General features: G+C 38.1%; 2 protein-coding genes across 2 annotated transcripts; both read right to left on the bottom strand.

The window, feature by feature from the left end:
* Positions 1-1,798: 1,798 nt before the first annotated feature.
* LOC144630364 (argininosuccinate synthase-like) lies at positions 1,799-12,826 on the bottom strand. Its single transcript, XM_078488732.1, has 17 exons — positions 12,656-12,826; positions 12,310-12,378; positions 10,642-10,741; positions 9,535-9,623; positions 8,836-8,892; positions 8,257-8,331; positions 7,565-7,635; positions 7,081-7,111; positions 5,994-6,053; positions 5,387-5,417; positions 4,437-4,521; positions 3,885-3,949; positions 3,587-3,660; positions 3,301-3,459; positions 2,671-2,726; positions 2,480-2,545; positions 1,799-2,021 (listed from the first exon to the last, which is right to left on the bottom strand). The coding sequence occupies exons 1-17, from the start codon at positions 12,761-12,763 to the stop codon at positions 1,973-1,975; spliced, it is 1,245 nt and encodes a 414-aa protein (XP_078344858.1). The 5' UTR covers positions 12,764-12,826; the 3' UTR covers positions 1,799-1,972.
* Positions 12,827-15,931: 3,105 nt separating this feature from the next.
* LOC144631200 (quinone oxidoreductase 1-like) lies at positions 15,932-21,043 on the bottom strand. Its single transcript, XM_078489616.1, has 5 exons — positions 20,827-21,043; positions 19,281-19,479; positions 18,454-18,669; positions 17,419-17,598; positions 15,932-16,906 (listed from the first exon to the last, which is right to left on the bottom strand). Exons 1-5 carry the CDS (start codon positions 20,917-20,919, stop codon positions 16,605-16,607), a joined length of 990 nt encoding a protein of 329 aa, XP_078345742.1. The 5' UTR covers positions 20,920-21,043; the 3' UTR covers positions 15,932-16,604.
* Positions 21,044-22,200: the final 1,157 nt, after the last annotated feature.

The following is a 22,200-nucleotide window of genomic DNA, read 5'->3' on the forward strand; positions in this document are numbered from 1 at the left end:
GGAAAATGGTATCCCTTCCACATCCCTACAGAAGATTTATTGCATTCTAAACGTTTAAACTAAAGACGCGTCTGGTCCGATTTTTTGCAAGGTCCCTTTAATACGCTTTTCCCTTCCTTTTCCTATACCTCAACTCAGGAGAAATCTTAACCCTTTTTTATACCTCAACTGAAAAGGTTACCCCATTAGGGCGGTGCCTTACCGTGGAGTTTACTTATAGAGCTCCCAGTGGCTTATTTGTTGTCAGGCCCCCTTGAGAGAGGGTCTTAATGGTCAACGGTTAAAATTTTGGCTTTGTTACGGCTAACGGTTAATTTATTTCCACAACGGTTAACAGAAGTTAAAAGTTAATGTTCATTGTTTTAAAAAGTTAAAAATTAATTTCCATTATTGAAAAAATATTTTAGGTCTCAGGGCCATTCTGGGACGATTAAGTGAACTAGTTTGGTTTATTTATAATTACCGACCAATTTTTTACGGTTAACATATTATACCCTAACGGCTAAATTTTTGGCCGTTTTACGGCTAACGGTTAACCCCATTGAGACCCTCTTGAGAGGCGGGCGGATGAAGGTCGGGACATACTAGGCGACAAGTCGCTGGAACATGTCGCGGCAACAAGTTGATGCAAAATGTTGCCTCGTGTGACATGGTGCATTTCTGCGACAATCTTTGTCGCTGCGATCAGTCGCACGAATTCCAACCAGTTTGAATTCGCAGCGACAATATGAGCGAAAGCAGCGTTGTCGCAGCGTGTGCACACCTCAAAATATGATATAAATTAACCAATGAAAGAGCGTCATGTATTTTTGCCATATTGAATTAGAAAACTAGTTCACATTACCACTATTTTAAATTAAATTCGCTGCGTATCAAGCGCCTTGCCGCAGTGGCTTGTTTTGAAGTAGTACACACGGAGCGACTTGTCACAGAGACCAGTCGCTGCGACAAGTCGCGACCTTAATACAGTAAAATCCCGCGAGTAAGAACCTAACATTTTAGAACCTGTTAAATTTGCGATTGAGATCTCATTTTTATAAGAACCTTTTTTGCCTAAAATCGGAAAAACGGAGGTTCTTATATTCTAAAATCTGATTAAAATGTGTACTTTTGGAAAAATAAATTAGGACAAGGCTTTACTTTATACAAAGCCATGTTTTAAATGATTAGTGTTCATTTTTACAAAAACACCTGTGTGGTATGTAAATTTTATACAAATAATATCACCGAATATCACTAAAAGTTCTATAAGCAACAATGTAAATTTTCCTTAGAAAATAAGAACCTATTTTAATAGGTATTTATTTTTAATAGCTATTAAGCCTAAATTTGTTTTAACAATTATTTATATATGTAAGAACCGGTTAAGGCTAACCTGGAAAAGCTAGGCTTGTACTGACGGGTTTTTACTGTATTTTCGCTGGTTTAGAAGTTTGTGGGGAATGTCAACACGAAACCTTGTTCGAGAAGAAAAAAAAAACGAGAGCACACCATTCGCCGAGAACGGATCCGTTATTTACCACTGAAGAAAACTTTCTTTTAAAAAAAAAAATAATATATGTTAACTTAATTTCACTTGTATAGGTCAGATTTCCTGTCGTTTTCTTATTTTTTTGAATTTTGCTAAAACGTGAAGAACTTTATCTCTTGAGTGAACAAATTCATTTGAATAAGATCTTGCATTTTTTAAAACACGATTTGTAAACAAAACGCCACGGATTGGATGGGGTAAGGCAAAACCGGATTTAGAAGAGTAGATTAAGTAAAGACACGCAACACACTAAAGACTGAACGAGTGTGCATGTAAAAATTAAAACTTTATTTTAGCCTTGCTATATCTGTTCGATTTTACTAAGAACTAAGAGTACACAAATTTTGTTAAATTAAAGGTTATATTGTCTTCAAGCATTTTTCAGGAAATAAGTTGCAGACTGAATTCACGCCACAAGGCACTCGTCAGGCGCCATTTTCTTCACTTGTTTTGTTGAAGCGCCTCCCTCAGTCGGCTGTGTTCACGCAACCTTTAAAACAAAGGCAACAATTCCCAATTAGTCGTTTATCAACATCTTTATTCTACTTTTCGAAGAGAAAATAACCCCGGGATGCCAAGGAAAATTTGCCTGTAATTAACAATTAAACGAAGAGAAGGCGCTTTCTATCGGCTGAAAGATGGTGAGGGGCGAGGCCGCTCGTCCGCTTGTCAGCTTGTTTAAGCGAAACTCAGAGACTCATCTGAATACTGATAAACTGATTTATTGACCACTTTCTTTTAAAAATTTGGACCGACTTTTGGATAAAATTTTGCTGTCACTGTAGGGAACCGGGCAAAATACGGCTCCCAAACTGATAGCCTCCTTAAATCTATCCCATATCGATTATTTATCTCATTTATACGCTTTTATGTGGTTCTCACCACACAAATCTGTGCCCCTACATAATTAATCAGCAAATGTAATACAGTACTGAGACTTTCATTTACCTCAAAGCGTTGATTTTAATGAAGCCGGCCGCATCTTGTGGGTTATAGCCAGTGATGGTGTCCATACTGTTAAGAGACAGACAAAAGTAAAAGATAAAATTCTCCTTTTTGATTTCCATAGAAAATCTTAAACCGTCACACGGGTATCGTCGAAGACAATGAAATAAAAAATTCAGAACAAACGCAGATACCTGACTAATTCTTCGTTGTAAAGGGATGTCTTGGACTCACGACTTTTTATGTAAACCTGCAAAAAATGAAAAGAAAGAAAGGAAGGTCAAAAAACAAAAATGAACTGCGGTTAATTTTGAAATTGAGAAATTCTCGAGGACTTTTGAAAGCAGTTATGTGTTGGCTAATCTTGCTTATCTTTGTCCCATGCTCGTGTCATGTGTACTCATCTTCATTATACCGAGCATTACCATCTTATTTACACCGATACGACATTGCTGATCCTAGCAGATGCGGACGCGTGTCACATCACCAGTAAAGGCCCAGCCACAGAGTCTCTCGTAGCTCAGTGGAGAGCGCCCCCGACGGGAGGCGGGCCCGCGGGACCGTCGTCCCGCCGTCGAATACTTCATCTTCATTCTTTATCTTTGAATTGTTTCAAAAGCTAGTGAGCATTTTTAACCAATCAGAGCTTAGATGTTGACTTCCGGGACAATGAAGTGTGATTTGGCTTAGCGATTTTCTCTCGCTTAAGTTGCCACAAGAACAAGTGAATGAGGAGAACTAAGACGAGTCAAAAAGTAGGGGGTGAGGGTTGGGAAAGATCAGTGGCTCAGAGCTTATCAAGTAGCAGAAGTAGTTGAACATACGTTTCCTTTGAAGAGGTTCAGCGTCACTTTTCCTTCCACATTTTCCTGGCTCTTATCCACACAGAACCGCACATACTCCCCCTCAGGACTGTACCAGTATCCGCAGTACACCTGATCAGCAAACTTCCCCGCCAGCATCTGCTTGATTTTGCGCAGTTCCTACAAAGAACAGAGGAAATACATTCGATCTTTTAGGTTAGTATCTCATGTAAGCCTTTATATAATGTCTTATCTTTTAGCTCTCATACAACTCCCTACGTGTTTATCGTCAATTCTGTGAACTTACCCTGTCCATCGTGAACGTCTCGATATCCAAGTGTGCAGCTCGTAATATGGTTCCACCTGGGCATTCGTAGATTCCTAAAGAAAATATGATTAAAAAAATGGATATGAGAAAAATAATCCGAGTAGCAGGCACAAGAGTAGTATATGGCGCGAGTTGAAGGGCCGCGCGCGAGGAAGGAGACGGCGAGGAAGGAGACGCGCGAGGAGAAAACCCGCGCTCGTTTCATAAGAACATGTGTGGCGTTTCGATGCAAAATCTACTAGCATTTTTACCACGCAAAATGACACAAGCCACTTACCTCTGGATTTCATTCCAACAAATCTGTTTTCCACTATATCAATTCTTCCGACACCATGGCGGCCACTGGACAAATGAAAAGAAAGCCAAACGTTACATTTTGTATTTATCCTTCATGTAATGCTCATTTGCCAAGACGACTACGTACTTCACTTTAATAAATTAATTGCTCACTTAATTTTTTTTTTATAAAACGGTTAAGAGAATTCACAAATTAATCACTTATGGTGACGAACTGACCAAATAAGGAACGAGTAATTACTGTAAAGGAAATATGACGATAGTTCTTTTTCCAGTAATTAGTTTTCTCACGTGATTTTACTGCGTAAGGCTTTTTTCCCAGTTGGGGAAAAGGAAATTAAATGCTGGTGATGATTTTACTGCTAAATGCCGAGAAATGAAAACGTTTGTTACATCTGCAAAAATTACGACCAACTCAATAAAATGTAAAACTTGAATGGATTGTAAAAGGTCCAGAGATTTGAATCCGCATTATCACCACATCTGGTTTCTTTTTAGACTGGACTTTTTTCTGCCAAATTGTTGTACTGACCCCATTTTGTTCAGGTAAACATAGATGTCCAGTGGCTTGTCATGAACTGTACCATCTTTGAGATTCTGAACTCTGATTGGGACACCTGAGTGTAAAAAATAATATGTTATAAAAGGGTAGAAAAACGCGTACGTAACATTCTGAAGACCATCTTTCTGACACAAGTTCATAAAAGTAAAGTAAAGTCTGTCCGAGCCTAAGTGGCCCATAGAGCCGGAGCTATCCCGGTCGTAGCATTAAGCGACTAGGGGTAGCACCCCCCTGGATAGGATGCTAGTCCATCGCAGGGACCCCCCAGCAGTAGGCTGCCCAAGAACACAACGCAGCGCCCCGGCCAGGCCCGAACCCGGGCCGTCGACCGGAGCGAGCCGCTAACCATTAAGCCACCGCGTCTCCAGACACAAGTTCATGACAGACAGTTATAAAAAAAAACTTTCAAATTTAAGTCAAAGCTGAGATTTCGAATCTTAAGTTGCTCCACCAGTTAGTCACGTTTTTTACTCTCTCTGGGGGTGCCCCATGTTTCTTATTATTTTTGAGTATCACGGCAAAGTACGTTTTTTTTTCTCTTAGATATTAAAAAAGCGCCGGTCAACGGGAGCACGGGAATGGAATTTAAACATGCGTTTTATCCATTGGCCATCGATGGCTTTTGATTTTGTTTCAATGGCTCGAGGAAATAGCCAATTCACAAAGCAAATGAATGTAGCAGGCGCGAAGCCTGGGAAAACGTGCACAAGCGAGTCAAGATTGATTTTGCTTTTACTTCTAATTGGATGAAAAAGAAGCGGGAATTTTCTGAATCAATTGATAAACGAACAATGTACATGTGGTAATGCAAAACCATTAAAGCAAAAAGCAAATGCATATTACTTTTGAAAATCGTTCTTTTACGCTCAATGTTTTAAACTGAAGAAAAAAGGAAGACAAAACATGTAGTATGCAGTTACCTTTCTTGAATTCAAGCTCAAGCTGCTCTGGCTAAGAAAACAAGTGAAAACAAATAATAGTAATAAATATTTAAAGTATCAATAAATAATTATTATTTGTAATTTTTCTTATTGTCTATGCAAATACAAGACTACGAAATGTTTTATGGGCAACTATAAGTTTCTACTCCATTTTCCATCGTGTACATGTCAAATACTGGGGTAAAACAAAAAAAAAAACAAAGCAAATAAATATATACCATACATGTACGTACTTGTCATTGAACTACATAATTTCGTAACTGATACGTCAGAGATATCAAGGTTTCTTAACAATGTTAAATATAAATTATATACTGTTAAAAATGTACATATAAGTAGCTACTAGCCTGAAATATACAAAAATGTCAGTTGTCTCACGCTGTCAGCCTAACTCCTGGGTGAGAGATGACTGAATTCTCTCACCTAAGAAGAATTTGGCCGATAGCAGGAAAAGACTGACATATTAGGTTAAGAAGCCGCTTTAAACATCTACATTATAGGCTATGGTGTATGAGCAACTTTAGGCATGTACCTAATTGCTTTTTGGGTCGAAAGATTGTTATTAATAACAGTGTAACATTAATACCTCATCTGGTGCAGATTTGGGATCAGTTGTCAGGCAGTACAAGTCATCTGGTGCCATGGTCTGTCATAAACACCAAAATGTAAATAACAGTCAATAAAAGCAATGCATGGTTCCAGAAAATGTCCATACTCCCCCAACAGAAGGGGTTGAAAATTCCTGGGGGTGGAAGGGGTCTCAAAGGCCAAAAATGTTAAGGAAATGTATGAAGCTTAATTGGAATTTCCAGAGGGGTTGTGGGGGGGGGGGGGAGGTTCCTTAGAAAAATCCCTTCCATGGGGGAAGTATGGATACTTCATGGAACTACACAGTTAAAAAATGTGCACCTTATAACTAATTCAGTGATGGCAAATGGTCACTAATAAATATGCATCTTGCATTATTTTAGTCAAATTTCACAACTCTTGCGGTCTCAATTTTGTTTCTGTGATGCAGCCTTGGAGTCTCAATTTTTTCTTTGCAAGGCTAGGAAAGTTTTGGGCTCATAAAAAAGATGTTTACATCTACATGTACATGTTAGTCTTGTTCTCTGACTAAGCTATAGGCCCCATTTGCTTCTCTTATAACACAAGTAGCATTACAAGACAGTGAATTAAAATAATTAATTAAAAATATAAAATATTCAACTGCAGGCCTAGTGAATATATGCAACCCTCCAAGTTAAGACCATTTTAGTCGCCATGGCAACGGATAAAATTTTGGAGCTGGCGACTAAATTGGAACCAAAGTCGCCAGGCTGGGGACTAAAATTGAGAAGGAGGATTGAAAACGTGAGCTTAATTTAGCGACTAAAATTTTTCACTGGCAACCAAACCTGAGCAGTCGGTGGCCAAATGGCCACTTAGGAAAAAAGTAAACTTGGAGGGTTGATATGTGATGCCGGAAAGACATTTTTCAGTCAGTGACGTATTACCAAGATTATACATGTACAAAATTATGCAAAAAATATTTCAGTCCATCTCAGTTCTGTAAACAGATGTCACATGACTGAAACTCAATTCTTACTAGTGATGCCAGGCCATTTCAGACAACAATTAGTACATGTAAATATAAAAATTAAGAAAAGAAGTTCAACTAAAATCATACTGACCTTTGGGTTTTCCAAAATGCCAGACTCATAACTGAAACAGAAAAAAAAAACATGAACATTGATTGAAATGCATTAAAAATAATATTTATTATTTTTTTTTATTGAACTTTATTGCTAAATGGTAAATATTTCAACCTATTCATCTTGTACCTCATATATTCTCTTATCACCTTATGCTTTAAAAAAGCAGGTTTTAAAAGAATACGGAAATCCAGGTGGGGGTATATACAGACATTGGGGGGAGGGGGGGGAGACTTAGCCATCCTTTAGGGGGAGGGTGGATTTTTTGGTGATTACACGTTAATGATTTTTAAGCATGATCCATCAGTTTTGAAACAATAAGTTCTGAAATCATCAGTAAACTTTGGATTGAAAGGTCTGTGAGTAAAGTCAAGCAAAGTAAAATGAGGCACATAAGCTTGTTAACTGAAGCTTGCAAAGTTAAATGCTTATAATTTAATGAACATTTTGCTCAATATCCAACCTGATGTGCATTAGATTAGCATCAATACTCCAAGGCTTTTTGGGAGTAACTGGAAGTGGTATTCCTTTTTGCTGCCAAAAAATAGACAAAAATTTGCATAAATATACAAACAAGCAGACAATACTATTGCAACAACAATATATTTTACTTTTCAGCTTTACCTTTTTAGTGTATCTTCAAGAAGTACTAGTATCTAGAGCATTGAAAATTGCATGTACATTGTGCTTAAAGCATATTACGTATGTTCCAAAAAGTATCCTTACATCTCCGGTCCCAAGAAGGGCTTTTTGGTTTGAACCGGCCCCCGCCCCTTTAGAAATTCCAGTCTAGATAGCTTTATAATTTCCTTTCAAAATTTTGGCTTTGGAGAACCCCTACCCCCTTGGAATTTCTAATGACCATCTGTGGGGTGGGTATGGGCATTTTCTGGAACTGCACATTATATTCATAATCTGAGTCAAAAGATATAATTCACTTACAATAATAATTATTGTTGTTGGATCCCCTTTTGGAAACTCTCAGGGCTTGGGTTTTTCAGCCCTTGACACAGTCAGCAGTTGGCAAAATAATGTTACTTTTAATTTGGAAATGAAAAAAGCAAACAAACAAACATTCATAAATTTGTTCTAATTCTTGTCAGTGGTTTACTGCCTTCCAGGGAAGAACATGCTAGAAAAGTGAACAGAACCTACCTCTGCATATTCAAACAAGTCTTTCCTCCCCTTGAATCTCTCATAAAATTCTGGTAATCTCCATGGTGTGATAACCTGTTAATGAAAGAAAAGTTGTTTAATAATTCTCTAAGCTTAATATGATCATTATGTAGTCTCTATATGCAGCTACACTGTTAGAGCGGTTTTCACTTGAGTGTCGAAAGTTAATTGCGTTTGCTTTGGTTTTGCATTACTACGCTCAGTGATTGGCTTAGAAATCTCGCGCCACTTTCTCAGCCAATCAGAACTAAAACCAAAACCAATCCTGACTCGCTCCCGCGCGTTTTCCAGCACTTCGTGCCAGCTACATGTATTTGCTTCGAGTTTTGATTGGTTCACTGGATTGTCTCTGTGTTTTGTGATTGGCCAGAGTAATTGCTTTGGTTTTGGTTTTACGACACTCAATTGAAAACTGCTCTATATATATTGCAGCTACAGTTAATTTTGGCACATGCATGACAAGTGTTTGTACCTGCAATTTGAGTTCACATGACTAACATACATTGAGTAGACTACAAAAGTGACTTCATGTAAGATACACTCAATGTTACCACCCACCTGGACACCTGGATATAGTGCATAGTAAGTCATCTCAAAGCGAACTTGGTCATTACCCTGTGTGGAAAATTCATTAATTAAAATAATCTCATAATTTATAAAAAAAAATGAGAAAGGATCATGTAATAATTAAACTATAAATAATTAATTTTGACACCTTTACAATGTAGATGTCTACCTAAAAGTGTCTCCAATTATTATACACTTCAAAAGAATTTTTTGCTTCACCCCAACTCTTCCGGCCTATTTTTTCTGTGCAGTGAAAGGGCCATCAGAAGGGAGAGCAGATCTTACAGGTATACAAAATAAATGAACATTCTATATTCAGGGACTGGGGAGGGGCAGGGGCTGGTAGGGCTATAGCCCTACCACGTTTTTGCTTTCAACCAATGGAGACAATCACCCTTATTGATCATCATGTCTTGTCATGCCAGTACGGCACATAAGGCCGCTCGGAATGGGGTCACCACCTCATCGTGGTGGAGTGGTTTGTGTGTCTCAAATTGTCACCCCTAGAGCTATCTCTGGTAGGGCCACCCATGCCGGACAGGTTAAAGGGTAGAGACCAAACAAAGAGTGACCCCCTAGTCCTCCAGGTTGAGGGTTGGTCGTAGGGTTAACAACACTACCCCATAAAAACAATTTGTTACAGCAGAAACCAGAATCACCCTTATTAGCAAGAGATTACCGGTACCTCACCTTTCCTGTAGCGCCATGGGATACATATCCTGCACCTTCCTTTAGAGCAATCTCAATTTGACGGCGAGCAATGCAAGGCCTAGCAATGGCTAATAAAACAACAGTGCTTTAGATAACTAAAAAAATTGCACTGACTAAATGGCATTGTTTTCTTGGACCATAATTTATAGTCAACATAGTCCATTTCACAGATAATTTTCGGCAGCCATATTGATTTTGCCCCCAGGGCATCCTATAATGCTTATTGATATGATTTATTCTTTTATTGTGATAATTCTGCAATTACCATCATAAAAACTTTATTAAATAGTATTTACTGTATAGCGCCGGGGTTTTTTTTTTTTTTTCCCCCGGGGGGTTTTTTTGGGGGGGGGTTTTTTTGGGGGGGGGTTTTTTTTTTTTTGGCAAAAAAAATTTTTTTTTTTTTTTTTTTTTTTTTTTTGGGGTTGAAAAAATTAATGAAAAAAAAAAAAGGGATTTTTTTTTTTTTTTTTTTTTTTTTTTTTTTTTTTTATTTTTTTCCGCCCGGGGGGGTTTTTTCGGGGGGGGGGCGGGGGGGGGGTATTATAGGATGCCCTGGGGGCAGTATCAACATGGCCACTGTATCTGCAAATTGGACTACGGCTGTAACCTCATTGACTATCCAATAGCAGTGAAATAATTTCTAATTATTGATTACAATTATCATTTAGGGTGGGCAAATGGTAAATACAACACTTTGCAAGGTTTTAGCAACATTTTTTATTAGTCTTAAGATTTTAAGCATTTTTGTAACTTTTTTACTATTTTTATATTTATTTTTTTAATAGTGTTTTTAATATTTTGAACGTTACTTCAGTCTGTAAAGCGCTTTTGAACTTTTAGGATATTGGCGCTATACAAATATTTTATTATTATTAGTATTAGTATTATTATTATCATTAGTACTAGTATTATTATTATTATAAGATTTCAAGACTTTCTTGGCCTTGCAAAAGAAAATCAAGACTCCACAATTCTGTTGCGAAGAAATCCCAGATGGAGATGAGACCCATAAAAATATTTGACATCATGTAAAATTTGGTGAAACAGCTGATAAGAAAAGGCACAAAATCATTATATTTTCACCTGTTCCCATTAAATAGCGATCTTCATAAATTGCATTTGCTTGCACAGCTGGAAAGATGAACTCTTTGACAAATTCTTCTTTCATATCCTCAATAAACACCTGTCACACGAAAAAGAAACAACACAGTTAAACAAGATTTACAGTGTTTGTTCTTTTACAAGCAGCTAGAAAACTAAAGGTAAGATATCATCTCTTTTCTGTATTGCTTAATTAAGCTGGCATGGCACTGATCATTTTCTGTATCTCACCCACCTCTCCATAGCTTTTCTAATGGTCTGTCCCAAACAGCTCATCATCACTCATTTTTTGTTGGGAATATCCACGTTCACACTCAAGTTTGAGGACTGATTTCAACTTTATTCCCAACAGTTCAGTACAACTCCACGACGAGTCAACAATCACATCGATCAACAATCTGAACCTTGACTTCCAACAGCACTAAGTACACTTGTTCCGATCTCCTCGGCTGCAGGTCATCTCTAGTGTCAAGTCCATTACTTTTCAAGGTCATCTCAAGTTGTCAGTCCATACTTTGATTACAATCATGTCTCATCCGCACAAAAATGCTGGAAACGTGCACCAATTAGGCACTGTCGGGGGACTTGAACAGAAGAATTTTCACGACATTTTTAAAATCACTGGTATGTTGATTTCCACATCCTTTCATAAATTTTTACATTTGAGTCAATTAAGGTGACCCCCCACAGCCCCAAATTAATGCACCTATCAATGTTTAGCTGCAGGAAGGGAGGGGGGGGGGGCGGCCATTTGAACTCAGCTGCAATTTTTTTGTTCAAATGCCACACCCCAGGGCATTTGTAGATGTTCAAAAGAGACTCTAAATTTCAATAACATGTTGTAAAGAAAGTCCATGAAAATGGTCAAAAGTCCCCACTAGGTGCGGAATAAGTGCTGCCAATTTTCCCTCCTATACCCCCTTCCCCCCTCCCCCTCCAGCAGAAGCTAATTTTAACATTGATATGAGCATAAGAGCCAGTACTGGACTTTGCGCTTGAAATAAAAAGTTCGTGAGATTTACATGTTTAGGTCAATAAAGTCAACAAACTGATCACAAATGCTTGCTTTCTAAAAAAAATTAAAGTGTCAACTATGTACTAACGACCAGTTTTTTATTTTTTACCGAGATCTGGCACATAATCAGAATTTTATTAAATATGGTACGCGCACATTTTGTTATTCTGATGAAAATTTCCTCATTATATTGGAATCCGACATTTTCATTTACAAAAGGCCAATATTAACAAACAAGACATACGTCAACAGAGAGAACAGAATCTAAAACATATGGCTTCATATAGTTTACACAAGCAAAACTGGTGCACTTTTGGCACTTACATGTAGCACCTGGCAAATAAGATAAATAAATATGTTTAATCTTTATAATTACCATACAGGAAAACCCGATGCAAATTTAAGACCATTTAAGATGATAGCATGGATTGTAACCAATCGAAAGATACATGATTTTAGCCGCAAATTATACAAAAAAGTTTGATATAGGAACGGGATAGCAAATCCCCGCGCCATCTTCCCTCGGTAATTTTCAGAGAGAACTATACAAACAAACCTTCTCTTTAACTGTATTTTTCTTGATCTTTTTATTCCGTTACTATTATTACGTGGCAGTTTACAAAAAGCTGTCTGACCTTTTTCGCACCCAACTTTGTGGCTTTCTCTCTTGCTCCCTCGAAATCCTCATCTTGGCCAACATCTGCCTGAAAAAAAGAACACAAATCGCGAACTTTGAATCTCAGAACTTTACTGAACTGTTTACCAATATTTACAACTATCTACAATCGATACCGATGAATCATCAACGGCAAATGGACAAATTCATGCAATATATTTTCCTGTACTTTTACGGGGAAGTTAGGCACTGTATAGCTAGGAACAATACATCAAAGAGCATACGATCAAGCGCTCATGTAAAGTTAAATTATAAAAAGTCTGAAAAATTTGGTCGCGAAAATTTATCAAGCAATCTCGACTCACCATGAACGCAATAACATCATATCCCTGTTCTTGGAGCCAAAGCAAGATACAAGATGTATCAAGGCCTCCACTGTACGCTAAAACGACCGTCTTTTTGTCCCCAGACATTTTAGAATACCCTTCTGGCTGCTTCTTGTTCGAACACTGAGCGCGAGTGATCAGAACGAATCGAACGACTGAAATTTACTCCTTTTGGTTTGTTGTGTTCTGATTGGTTTATTTTTACGAAGACGCTTTTGATTGGCTGATGCGTGTATTGACGTCTCAGCTGAGCTGGAAGCCGCAGCTTTGGCGGGAAAATGGATTTTCCGGGAAAGGTTGGATCGGTTTGAAAAATTCCGGGCCCTCTACTTCCTCGTGAATTAAAACTCTGTGATTAAAAAGAATAATTTATAGATATTTTTTGTTGCCAACCACCCCAAAATATTCAGGTCTGGGCGCCGTTTGATAAAGTTTTGAAAATCAGTGTAACTAGGATTTTTATCTCAAGTATAATAGGGTTTGTTATAATAGTTTTAAATCCTGTGTACGTGAGCCGAGAAAAATAATTCCGTGAAATCTAAAAATAAGCCATTCAATTCAAGTGGTTTATTATGCGTTTCTGTCAGTGCGTCACATTATGAAATAGGAAAGATTCCACAAAAATAAACATGTACGACATGAACCGTGATAGCATTGTAACCGCGTTGAGTGCTATTTGCTCTATCACACACATATTCGGTGGGGGTTTTGTGACAACTGGTTTAAAATCGATTTTCCCCTCTAAACTCGTTTTAGAGCAAACATAACAAATATCGCGTGCGCGTGACTTATAAACCACAACAGAGTAAAGAAAATATAAAATGACATCATTAAGCTATTCTTAATGGCAACGAGCCATAATTGATATCACGTGCATTAAATCAAAAGAACAATAGTTGTGCACGTGTAAAACAATAGATTTTGCATTCCAGAGTGCTTAGAACTCAGATTTTAGCACACAGGAATGAAAACAACTTACAAACGTCTAAAAATATCATTCGGGTAATCCCCCGACTTTTTCACCCACGCAAACACAAATATATTTATTTTGGATTTGGTGCCCCGGGGTTTTTTTTTTTTTTTTTTTGGGGGGTATAAATAGGGGGGTATAATATTTTTTTTTTTTTTTATTTTTTTTTTTTGAAATCTGAGTTCTAAGCACTCTGGAATGCAAAATCTATTGTTTTACACGTGCACAACTATTGTTCTTTTGATTTAATGCACGTGATATCAATTATGGCTCGTTGCCATTAAGAATAGCTTAATGATGTCATTTTATATTTTCTTTAATCTGTTGTGGTTTATAAGTCACGCGCACGCGATATTTGTTATGTTTGCTCTAAAACGAGTTTAGAGGGGAAAATCGATTTTAAACCAGTTGTCACAAAACCCCCACCGTATATGTGTCTATCTATTTTGCAATCGATTGATAGCATCAAGGAACATCTTAAGACCTTTTAGGAAAACCAATTAGATGGAGAAAATAGATGATTTTCACTCTCGAAAAATATGTATTTAGTTCTACTTTGGCAATTTAGTAAGATATTACTTTGCAACCTTTCTGTTTTTGTTTTTTTTCGAGAGTGGACGGAGGGGGTGGGGGTGGGGGGTATCTTCCTGACTGCCTCATGACTTTGTAATGACCTCAGTGAACACTGACTCCATCCATGTTGGAGATACAGTCAAGCAACCGCAACTCAATTTCCAGACCGGTCCAAAGAGCGATTCAAAATTTATTTGACTAGTTAGGTTGAACATAGTACGTGCTAGCATTTTCGAATCACCAATTGTAAAAGGATTTTTTGTGACTTCTCATTTGCTCGTGATCTGATTATTTCTCTCCTGACGTCATCGTTTCAGTCAAGGAGTGCATTTAAATTTTCCTCCGCGTTCCTGTATACTTGTTCCGAATTGTCATTAATTCCTTATTTCCGTGAAAATTGCAACTCTTTTAGTTCCTGATCTAGCATCTGAGGCTGTGAGCACGTACTGCCGATATCCCACCAGTTGAGACAACAATTATAAAACATGGTGCGAACTTTCAATATTCACACCCTGTATAGTCTCCTGACCCCTGACCAAATGACCTTCATCACACGTGTGTGGTGAGCAGTGTAGTAAACAACGATCAGAATGGCGTTATAGGTAACACTCAAATGTGTTTCAAATTTAAGGAGCATCTTTCTTTTTAGGATGTAATAGCCTTAAATTCCGGATCAGCCAGAGAGGATTTCATCCACCTCAGTTGGGGTCCTGTGTATCCCGCAAGCCAGCTCTACTGTGCAAGGAAGTGATGGGAATTACGGGAAATTTGCTTTCATTTTACACGAGATGGACCGTAAGGCGTTGGTCATTTCCGCGTTCCAGCAAAATATATTGCCGGAGTTTGTGTTCCTCAATTTCCAAGTAACAAAGGAAGTTTAGCCAAGAGGGAATCACGTACTAGAAAGAAAACACCCCGGGTATAAGGTCATTATTTGTGTTGCTAAAATTAAATCTTTTTATATATATATATATATATTTTATTGACGCTCTCTAAAAAGGGTTTTTGTTTAATTTTATAAAATTATAAATAAAAATTAAAAATTTTAAAATTTTTTTTTATTTAAAATTATATTTTTATTTTTATTTAAATAAATTTTTTAAAATTTTTTAATTTTAAAAATTTTTTTTTTTTTTTTTTTTGGTTTTATTTTTATCAAAAATAAACGAGCTAACAAGCTAAGACAACGTACCAAAACCGGAGACTGCCGGGTTTGACCGGTTTGGTTGGTGAAATGCATCTACTAGTTATTTTATATGACGAGTCAAATGCATCAAATGCATCTACTATGAAATGCATCTACTATTATTTTTATATTTTATTTTAAATATATTTTTTGAGGGCCACTGGTGAATGAATGAATGAAATGAATGAAAATTTTATTTTTTTGTAAGCCTTTTGCCTGGAAAATAATCCATATTATTTTGGGGACACTGCTAAAAAAAAAAAAATACACAAAAATAAAATATAAAAATAAAAAAAAAATAAAAATAAAAAAATTTTTTTTTTGTTTTTAAATAATTTTTTCTTTTTTTTTCGCCTGGCCGGTGCTATGTACAAGAATTACCCGAGAAGCTTTCTTGATGTACAGTACCGCTCAATTGTTCTAATTATAAATATATAATGAGGGCTCCAAAATTCCTCGACACCTTTGCTTTTAGGTGTTGGGACACGAAATACGAAGTACTTGAAATACTACATTCAGAGACAAATAATTTTAAATTGATGTTTAAAACAACAGCGTGGTAATGTTTACGTATAAATACAAATTCTAACCAGAAGTTGAACCTCTTCAAGTACCTATATGTACATGCGAACAAAAAGAGAGCATTTTATTTACCGAATGACTCAGGGTGATTATAACGGAGCCGGTACATGTCGACATCTTCAAAGTCCTTGAGCTAATAATTTGGACTCTAGCCCTCGGCATTAATTCTGTTTTAAAACCAAAAACAATGTGTTTTCACCCTAGCCTGAATTTCACACGCCTCCTCTGGACGAAAACTGACATTGGGCAACCATTTACAACTCCGAACTATTAAAGAAAGAGCAAAGCGCAGGAAACCAACCTACAACGTAGTTCCCAGGTCCAGAGAAACGCGCGTAAACACAGTCACGATTGTTTTTGGTTTTTATTCCTAATTGGTTGTAAAGTATGCTTTTCTGCTCTTATTGGAGCGATTCTTCTTTTTAAGTTTATGTAAAGCATACATATAAAATAAAAGGGGCTTGGTCGAGACCAAGCAATTTACGTTAAAACAATCCTTTATAGAAAAAAAAAAACAGGTCTTACAACTTGTTTACAAAAAGCTACGTTTCACTTTCATTCAAAGTGATGGAATAAAACTATGAGTTTCTCCGCAAATGACAGCTACATTTGTAGCTTTACGGTTTCATCAATATTTTCCCAGAAGATTTTCCACTCTCCAGCAACTCGTAAGCTTTCTTTCCTTCCGACAGAGGCAGTATCGTGAATTCACCAAACTTGACTTTGCCCTCCTTAATCCAATCAAGCACTTCGGAACTTCGCCACTTTAAGTCGTCATCTTTGGCTATGTGGTGAAACAAGGAGGGTCGGCAGACGGAAAAGGATCCTTTTGAGAGGGGGTTGACATCTAAGGGATCAGGAGGTCCTGACACTCCGCCAAACAACACATTGATGCCTTGAATGGCCAAACAGCCGAAGCCTGAAATAAAGACGCCATTAAGTTTACCTTAACGATTTACAAGTCAGTTATTCGCGCTCTTTAATCCCACGATCTTTAGACAAAAGAACGTACAGGGCCTGTAAGAGGTCTCGGTAAGGCTATTGTTGCAAGAAATAAAGAAAGAAAAATCACCAGACGCCGTCAAGGATGGTTCGTTGGTCCGACAAAGTTGGATAAAATAGAACGGGCGTGTTGCGAGAACAAGCAAAACAAATGTTAGGCCTTAATGGACTACACTCGCGGCAGTTCAATAGTATTAGTTCTTGTTATAGTCTAGTAATTTTGGATTGGTATTGTAAGGACTAAATAAAAAGTTAGCCGCGTTCGGGTCAACTGGCTCACATTGCTGGACCTAATCCCCTCCCCGGCCCCCTCCCTGGATAGCACAAATCGTGCGGGTATATGCCCTAAGAGCCGCGGCGGCTAGATCCTCACCTGGGAGATTCGATACATACAATTTTATTTCGAAACCACAAGTGCCCTTATCGTACCTTTTTCAAAGGTTGTTTTCCCAATACCATCATAAATGACATTCACTCCATTTCCATCTGTAATCCTGTTAACTTCTTCAACAAAATCTTTCTGAGAATAAAGGATGACCTCATCTGCCCCAGCCTCCTTTGCTTTTGCTGCTTTGGCCTCGCTGCTAGTTGTTCCAATCACAAACGCTCCTGTAAGTAACGTTGAATGTCAGAATTAAGAAAAGGACTTGACTTTTAAACACGCAACAAAACCGAGGGCAATCATTAATACTGTTTGTTTAACGTTTCGGAAGGCCATGGGTTCGGCTCTCGGAGGGGTCTCAGATTTTTTTCTTTGCCCCACACTTATAACAACAATATTCAAATTTTTCTCAAGAATTTGCTCTCATGTCTAAATCAATTGGACACAATTGCCATAAGAAAACTATTGTTTCTAAAACATAAATCTTTTTTGTTGTGTACAATTATTGTTTCAAAAAGGGCTCAGAGGGCTCTCGGAGAGGTCTCAGATTTTTTTCTTTGCCCCACACTTATAACAACAATATTCAAATTTTTCTCAAGAATTTGCTGTCATGTCTAAATCAATTGGACACAATTGCCATAAGAAAACTATTGTTTCTAAACCATAAATCTTTTTTGTTGAGTACAATTATTGTTGAAAAAGGGCATTTATGACACAAGCAATATGCAAGTGTTGACTGTAGTCAATGACACCAGATCCATCCAATAGATTTACTGCTATACATCATGTAGAACACGTTCTTTTTCAGTTGGGATTTTTCACTAGATCCTGTTTATTTTCAATATATGTTTGTTTATTTTGTCCCCGTAATTAGCACAGTAGCGCTTAAATAATTGAGACACTAGAATAAAAGCGATTTTATTGTGCTGTAGATAAACTGATCTTAGTAGGGGTGAACATCCAAACAAGAGCTAAATGAACAAAAATGTGATGTGGTAGTGGAGTGGCAATGTTTTTTTTTCTTCAACATGAAGATGCATGATTTGGGAATTGATTTTTAATTCTTGACTTGTGACTGTTACCTGCATTCTTGGCCACTTGACACACAAGGGACCCAGTCCCCCCAGCAGCAGCATGTATCAGCGCCTTGTCCCCAGGCTTCAGTCGGCCAGTTGTGTACACCAGGTAGTGTGCAGTCATTCCTTGTATCATAGCTGTAGCTGCTTGTTCAAAACTGATTTCAGCTGGGATTTTGACAAGTCTTGAAGCAGGGAGTTTGGAAAATTCAGCATGTGCTCCTGGAAAAAAGGGTATAGTATCTGCTTAGCAATAGATCTTATATTATATGAAAAATATTCACTAATTTTTCCAGTAATACTTTATTTCGCTTGAGCATCAATATTATCTAGCATGATAGGTCTGCAATGCATGCAGAGAACTGGATCATTACATTGGTTAGTGTGCTGGACTCCAGATTGAGTTGTTCAGGTTTGAGCCCCTGTTGTGTTGGCAAGACATCTAACTCTCAGAGTGCCCCTCTCCACCGGCAGTGGCGAATCCAGACCTTCAGATAACGGGGCGGGGGGCTGATCCTAGAATAGGGGGGGGAGGGGGGGGGCTCTCAAAAACTATTTTTTCTCAGCCCTAGTACAGGCCTTTATTTGTTCTAAAAACAAGGTGGGGGCCCAGGGCCCCTCCCCTAGATTTGCCACTGACCTGGGTGTACAAATGGATACCCGTAATTTATATAATGCTGGATGCGATGGACTGACATCCTATCCTGGGTAAGAGAGAAAGGTAAGAGTAAGGTTTTGGACCTCAAGGCAGTCTCCCCCTCCCCCTCTACACATAGTATTGCCTTCTCTTGAGATTGGGTTGGGATCTATTTATTCTTACTTTTCTAACTTACCAGAACCAATGTTCACAAATGCTACTCTCTCCCCGACAGCCACACCTTGCACCTTGGAACCTAGCTTTTCCACAGTCCCAGCAGCCTCAACACCCACTGTTACAGGAAACTGGGATCCCAGTCTGCTGACAGGCATAAATCCTTTCCTTATGACAACATCTAGGTAGTTCAGGCCACATATTTCATTTTTCACTAAAACCTACAGAGAAAAGTTGAATTAAAATGTTATTTGTTATTCTGGTTAAAAACATCAAACTAATTTCATTAATGAGAAGCACGATGTCATACTTTGGCCATTTTGTATTTCATATTAGAAAAATGGTGTTCTATGGATGAACTTCTATTACACTTTCACTGATAGGAAAGCAGGGTTACTTATTCAGTACACACCACCTTGTCATCTATGCCAACTCTCCCGGATTATCCGGGAGTCTCCCGAATACAGGCCGAATCTCCCGGTCTCCCGTACGGGTCGTCAAATCTCCCGGATACGAAGGAAAGTTCTTAAAAATGCGTGGTTTAACGCTTATTTTGGCCAAATCTGGGAGAAAATTTTTAAATATTTGACGCATTTTTGTGGATGACTCGGTGAAGATCTATTTTTTGTGCTGTTTTGGAGGTTAAGAAGAGGTATCTTCTCGCAAAATTGGTTGTCTCCCAGATCTCGATTTTTTTAGGTTGGCATCTCTCGTTGTCTCTCTTGGCATCTCTGCCTTGTTTCAATTTTCTGGGGTTGGGGGGGGGGACACTCAAATTTTTTTTATACAGGGAGGCTCTGCCATGAGAGGCAAACCCCTTACCCTTTCATATACCTTCAATAGAAAATGGTACCCCTTTCACACACCTACAAAAGGGTTACCCGTACTACATCCTTTTCTTAATTTTTCACTGGAATGACCCCTAAAAACGCTTGAATGATTTTACTGTTCGGTGCATCTGTCCAAGAAATTTCAGTAGGCACTTTTAAATACCTAAATGACATTGTACTCTTCCCTTTTTTAAACGCCAACTTGTAAAATCCCTAGCCTTTTATATACCTACAGCCTGAAAGAGGTACCCCTTTCGGACGGAGCCACCCCATGTAGTCCACTATATATAGGGAGAACACCCTCCTGTGTCAAATCCACAATTATAAAACTTAATCAACTTTATCAACATCCCAGAAATCCACAAAAAAAAATACTTATAAAGTTCAAGGACCAATTCCACCATCCAATGCGACGATTCAAATGCAGAGTTGTACACCAAGTCGATTTTTGTCAGACCGCACAAAAGGTGTTGGTTGTTATAGACAGCAGGATTGTATAGATTGCATGAAATTTCAAAGATAATGTGAGTAAGAATATAAGCTTACAATCATTAAAAACACCCGGGAAAACATTGCCCCTTTAAATTGAATACAAGGAAATCTAGTAACTAACTGGTTTGAGCTTTTTGCATACGAAAATTAGCCATGGCACATGCACAGCCACACAGAAATTCCTCAATATTTAGGTGATAAGTGATTGGTTCGAGATCAAATTTTGCGAGATGTTTGTTTTTGTACCTCGCCTTCCGCAGGCTCTGGTTTTTGCACTTCAGCGTACTTCAGCTTCGACGAGTCGCCAAATTCCTCAAGTGTGAGTGCCTTCATAGACATGCTTCTACAGATGATGCTAGCAGTATTTCTAAAAATGCAAGGATTTCGGAACAACACCACGCCAACTTAAAGACTTTGAGTAAGCGCCCTCGAACAATTTCCGTCACGCGAAATCAAGCGAATAGCGTGACATTTTATTCTTGCGCCAGCAATTCCATCACTTTGTCAGTGGTAATACGCAAAAAATATTCTCCCTGATATTCTCCAAGCTCCTGCTGACGCCCCAAGCGTTCTCCGTTTTCAAGATGGCGTTTGTGCAGCATCGAAAAACGCCTTGGCTTTGCGCCGTGCGAGCGTAACTGTTTACTTGACAGATTTTAAAACTAAAATGCAGCAATCGTGAGCAATGAGGTCAGTTAATTTAATCGTACAAAGTCATGTTTTTCTTACTCAGTCATACTACAGGGTATTAGCAAGGGGTTTCAGGTCTACAAAGGAAATTTGAAAGTGTTTACACCTGGTATACAGTACTTTAACGAGCTATTAAATTAAAGTTTGCCAATTTGGACCTATTATGGGTAAAAAATATACTGCGTTTTTCGAAATTTTGGTATTTCGCATGATAGTTTTAATTGGAGGATAAAGTTTGGGGTAAACTGGGTACATATCGTACTGTATTTTCTCAATAAAACGCCACGGCGTTTATTTTAAACTTGGCTTGGTGGACCGGGGGTTTATTTGAAGCCAGCGTTGAAATAAAGTTTTGTTTTTGTTTTTTGCTGGGACCTCGAATAAAGGCCCCCGGCGTTTATATTTTTTTTTATGCACCTATCAATGGTTTGCCCCAGGATGGGGGGGGGGGGGGCAACCCCAGGGGAATCACATTTTTTGAAATCCAGAGTCGAATTTCCCCACTCCTGGGCACCTAACGAATGTCAAACTTCACATCTCCTCTTAAATTTCTAACCCAGCAGACCATTTTAGATGTCAAAATCCCTACCCTGGGAGAGCTTCACGATGTCAAATTCCTGTGGGTTGTTTTGTAATAATGCTGAAGTTTTTCTTTTTGTTGTGGCCCCACGAGTAAAAAACTTTTTGCCACAACACTGACTTGGACTATGAAATCTGATCATGAGACACCAGTCAGTGACGTCATCTGTACATTAATAGATGACAGGTATTAACCAATCACAATGCACGCAGTAGCTCAGTTAGTGTATAAAACTCAATAGAAACACAGAAAACATATTTTATTCTTCCAATAAAGCAAGGGAAAAAACGAAATCAACAGAACAAGCATAACCTAGCTATTACCATTATTGAGAGCTAACCGTAAACAGG

This window comes from Oculina patagonica, chromosome 1, assembly GCF_052425735.1.
Source record: "Oculina patagonica isolate OP01 chromosome 1, crgOcupat, whole genome shotgun sequence".
Classification (NCBI taxonomy): Eukaryota; Metazoa; Cnidaria; class Anthozoa; order Scleractinia; family Oculinidae; genus Oculina; species Oculina patagonica.